Source organism: Genypterus blacodes, unplaced genomic scaffold (genome assembly GCF_046128005.1).
Source record: "Genypterus blacodes isolate CSIRO-AG114 ecotype Tasmania unplaced genomic scaffold, CSIRO-AGI_Gbla_v1 ptg000022l_1, whole genome shotgun sequence".
NCBI classification, from domain to species: domain Eukaryota; kingdom Metazoa; phylum Chordata; class Actinopteri; order Ophidiiformes; family Ophidiidae; genus Genypterus; species Genypterus blacodes.
The window spans coordinates 2,770,001-2,775,000 of record NW_027466835.1 but is presented as its reverse complement, the minus strand read 5'-3'; the positions used below and the strand labels follow the sequence as shown (position 1 = coordinate 2,775,000).

General features: G+C 43.1%; 1 protein-coding gene across 1 annotated transcript in view; it reads left to right on the top strand.

Annotated features, from left to right (window-relative positions):
* The first annotated feature begins 1,767 nt into the window (after window positions 1–1,767).
* The window catches only part of slc29a4a (solute carrier family 29 member 4a), a 10,858-nt gene continuing 7,625 nt past the window's right edge, over window positions 1,768–5,000 (top strand). Inside the window, exons 1-2 of the mRNA XM_076143002.1 lie at window positions 1,768–1,957; window positions 3,390–3,780. Of these exons, the coding sequence (XP_075999117.1) occupies window positions 3,534–3,780 (247 nt within the window). The 5' untranslated portion in view covers window positions 1,768–1,957; window positions 3,390–3,533. The remainder of the gene's footprint in view (window positions 1,958–3,389; window positions 3,781–5,000) is intronic.

The window sequence follows — 5,000 nt, the reverse complement described above, 5'->3', positions numbered from 1 at the left end:
ATAGCAAAGACTATACTGTTGTGTTCAAGGAAATGCTCACCTGCCTGTTCTTTCCTTGTTTTGTCTGACATCATTCAAAGTAAACTATTCATAGAGCACATAGACAACCTCCTTTACATTGTGTGTGTATATCAGCTGAATTCATTTGAGGTTCTTAAAACTGACAAGGTTTATCATCCAACCAAACTTCAGCCCAAACATATTTCAATGAACACACTGAAAGTATTCTCCTCTATGTGACTAAATTACTAAAGTAATAGACCATAGCAAAAACATTTGTTCCAAATTGAGCCGCTCCAATATGGCCTTGTAGAATTGGAAATGCGTTCTAAAATCAACCGGACTGCTAAAAAGACAGCTGCACTGGTAACCATCTGATCGGCTTTGTTATGGCAACAGTGGGCATAATGAAGGTGTGCTGGCCAATATTAAACATCCGTATATTGATCTGATCTGATAAAACTGTCAATTATATTGCCTGTCTGTGTGTGTGTGTGTGTGTGTGTGTGTGTGTGTGTGTGTGTGTGTGTGTGTGTGTGTGTGTGTGTGTGTTGGTGAGAGAGAGACATAACCATAAGGAATCCCATAAGAATGTACAGATGAACAGGAGAGGGAATCTCTCTTTGAATTGCTCCTTCCAAGGTTTCTTCCTCTTCCTAATACATTCCAAGTGTGTTGTTGTAGGCCCTCAAAGCCCTTTGAGACATTATATGTGATAATGGACAATATAGAGAAACTTAAATACGTCTTTGTTATGATATTTAGCATACTTCTTCATACGCTGTGATATTTTCGAAGACGGTTATGCATGAGCGCTCGAGCCTAATAGGTCAGGAGGTTAAAGCACAGCTGCAACTGATAGACAAGGAGGAAACCTCAGACACTTAAATCTACCTTGAGCTGCCAGGCAACGGGAACATGAAACTATCACTCATGGTTAACATATTTCCTATCCTGTTTAAAGAAAAGTGACAAAAAATAATCTGTTTCCATGCTCACATGAAATATGGGATACATAAGGAGAGCTCGCAAATCATCTTTATTTCTCTTTTTCCTTGTCTAAAGAGCCTTTTTGTTCGTATTTGCCCTGACAAGGATTTCATATCTTGTTAAATGTATGTATTGATTGTACATTGTAATCAAGGAACCAACCATAGAATTCTCTGTGTAAAACTGCTATTCTAGGAACTTGATGGTAACATTATGCGTATTAAGCGTCCTGTCTTAGTAGAACAACAGAGCATAACCACGACACTATAAACACACTTATTACTGGATGGAATTACACAAAGAAATCTGCTTACGATAAAAACACGTCATAGCTACATGTATTGTCATATTGCTTTCCCTTGTGTTCAGCCATGTTTCTTGTTTACATTTATGGTTGACTTCAAATTAGGAAGTCAGACCTTATTAGTTTCCCTTAAGTAACTTATTTACTTTGTAGTCTTTGTTGTTGAACTACTTAACAATGCAGTACCAAGGCTTATATTTTGTTCTTTAAAATTAAATTCCTGAAAGAATTTTAAGAATAGCATTTTCCTAAAATGCATCCCAATATGTTTATCCCATATTTCCTTGTTTACTATGAATACTTTGGCTCATAAATATCTACTGCGGTTTAAAGCAGGAGACGCGTTTGAATGTGTGGGAGATGCTGAAGCAAGAAGAAAGGCGGATGGATGGAGAGCCAGAGGCAACACCCCCCCTGCCTCCTCCTCCTCCTCCTCCTCCTCCTCTGTTCATCCGTCCTTCCATGCTTCCATTCTTCCCAGTCAGACTGGCTGAGTGTTTCTCCAGGAGTGCAGGACGGCAGCGGGGCTCGCCGCCTGATGGAGACCGGTTAACGAGGGGCCAAGTCCGGCAGAGACCACCGGCGGATTCCCGGAGAAGGAAGCGCGCTGCTACTTGTGTTGGTTTGAAGCCCGCGGAGCAAAGAGAGAGGAAGGACACGGAGGTACCTGTTGTTTATGTGCTTTTCATTAAAGACATAAAACGATCATGGCAGACAGACAAAACGCAGTAAAAATCCACTGCTGGACTTTATTTAAACCATTTCTATGAAATATAGAAAGCAAGTCCGACGTGTGATTGAAATGGAGCCAAGCTCGGTCGCGCAATTCTGGATTTCTGCTTTTATTTAATTAACGACAGATTCTTCACTTTCAGCACAATTCGGATAACGAACAAAACACACGAGGATCATTGTTACGGAGACAGTGATCATAACCACACACACACACTCACACACACACACGCGCGCACACACACAATAGAAATCATTTCATTTGCGTTCAGTTTCAGTGTACAAATAAACAACTGGTAGGAGACGTGGGACCGCAATTCAATTCTGCTCGCTGGTTAGATCCTTTTCAATTTAAACGGCGAAGGTTGAGAGCGCCTCCCCCTGGCTGAAAGTGGAAACTCACCCAGCTGTTACACACGATCCAGTTTGGCCCTGTGTATGTGTGTGTATGTGTGTGTCTGTCAGCATACAGAGCAGATTCATCAGTTGTGTCTTTACATCTGAAGGCCAGAATGACGCCAGATTACAGACAAGGATCAGCGCCTTGCATCATTTCCTCCACCGCAGGCAGACAGGTGTTATCTGCATGCCCGTGTGTGTGTGTGTGTGTGTGTGTGTGTGTGTGTGTGTGTGTGTGTGTGTATGTGTGTGTGTGTTCTGTGTTGTAAGCAGAAGCCGCCCTCAAAAGCACAGACGGGAGCCGCTGGGTTTGATTCGTTTGGGGTGTGTAATGACGGAGATTATTACTGATGACAGAGCAGGAGAGTGTGTGTGTTTGTCCAGAGCTCTGTGCGCCTTCAACCTTTTGTGTAATCACACAAGTGTATGCGTGAGCTCTGTGTGCAATTTGTGTATGTCAATACTGGTTTGTGTTGATCCACAGGGTAATATTGATGTACTGTGACACTCACCTGCTGTCTGCAATGGAGGGAAGCTGCTTATTGAGCCACTGTTTCAGCTTCAGATGTGTAATCTGTGTGTAGCAGAAGCAGAAATGTCTCATATAACATTAATCACATTCAAATGGGATTAATAAAACCAGCCATCTATATTATTGATGTGTGTTTCTATTGATTATTGTTTCACACAACTCAGGAGCTGATTAAGAGGCAGGAAGATGATACTTTCTCTTCTCTTCTCTTCTCTTCTCTTCTCTTCTCTTCTCTTCTCTTCTCTTCTCTTCTCTTCTCTGGTGAATGCAGAGCTGAATGCTGGCTCAGGGCGACCTCACATAGCCTCTCACCATTGTCATTCATCTCACATTACACACACACACACACAGACATAGTTTTTTTCAAGCCCTATCTTTCCATTTTCATGTTTCTCTTGTTGATCATGTTTTTCTTGTTGTTTCTTCCTCCAGAGTCTCCATCAGCTGAAGATCTCCTGCCCCTCCTCCTTCCAGTTGTTTAGCAGTTCAGCATGCATGTTCCCAAGAGTGCGTAAATACTAGAGGAGCGTTTAGCGTGTGTGTGTGTGTGTGTGTGTGTGTGGACGGATCTGGAAGATGGGCTCGGTGGGAGCGGAACGCTGCCGCAGGCCCACGCCGGCTCAGACGCCCGAGGAGAGGGATGTGTGGAGGGATGGAGGGAGAGCTGGATGGAAGGATGGAGGAAGGGAGAGCTGGAGAGAGGGAAGAGAGGGAAGAGAGGGCGGCGTGGTACAGAGCTACAGCTTCGACTCGTACCAGCTGGAAGAGGAGGAGATCAGTAAAGACGCGCCAGAGCGAGGAGTGCTGGCTTTGTCTGAGCCTGGTAAGAGAGCGTCTGACTGTCTGTGCTGCTGTTCATTTGGTTGGGTAATTATTTGTCTTGTTGCTAATACAAATACAGAGTAAGTCAGTGATCTTCCAGACCTTTTTCAAAAACTGTTGGGGAAAAAAACTGCAAGAAAAACTGAAATGTTCCCAACATGATGGCAAATGTTTGGTGTCATTAGAAAAAGGTCTTGAGGGCTGAATGTTAAACTGACATGTGAGTGTGAGTGTGAGTGTGAGTGTGAGTGTGAGAGAAAGAGAGTGTGTGTGTGTGAGTGTGTATTGTGTGTGCTGGTGTAGGTGGGAAACAACAAACACTGCATCACTAGGAGAGAGAGTGAATCAAAGGGAAATGTGTGTGTGTGTGTGTGTGTGTGTGTGTGTGTGCGTGTGTGCGTGTGTGCGTGTGTGAGTGTGTAAAGCACAAGTGACAATCATGTTAAGGGAAAATTGCTCTGTTGCCTGGTGACTCAGCCACACAAAGTCCAAGTTAATCAAATCAGAGATGACCAAGGACACCGGCAGGAGCTGATGAACATCCTCTGCCCCTTCCTCTTCTCTCTTGCTCTTCTTCTTCTGTCTCCCTCTCTTGCTTTTCCCAAAGCTGTCAGTCTTCATATGTCAGCGCACAGGCAACACAACGGAAGCTTTGACACTATGGTTTAAACATCGACTCTAAAAACCTGTGTGTGTGTGTGTGTGTGTGTGTGTGTGTGTGTGTGTGTGTGTGTGTGTGTGTGTGTGTGTGTGTGTGTGTGTTTTCTGTTTGCACACTGAAACACCTGGTGACACAGTTCCAACATTCCAGGTTCAATTGATTCTTACTGATTGATTGACAGTCCTACCATTTTTTCTAAACATTGACTGCAGAATAAGCCACGCCCCTTTATGTGTCAGAACAGAACCAATTAGTGATTCTGTGCCAAATCGACACACAGTAATATGTATTTTGGACTTCAGCTGATTGATCAGAATACAATCATCACATAATCAAATCAGTGTATTTACCTGGTGTCAGTTGCAGCTTGTCTGTATTTTATGAAGTGATGTTGTATTTGAGTCTTATTGTGTTTATGTGTGACAGCAAGAGCAATTAAGTGTGTATGCTGCAGGTTTGCACTCTCTGTAAATAGATGAATAGGAATAGAGTATATCAATCATACTGTAGTTGCCATAGTAACAAATGACATGGAGTAATTGCTGTCATTTCCGTCTTGA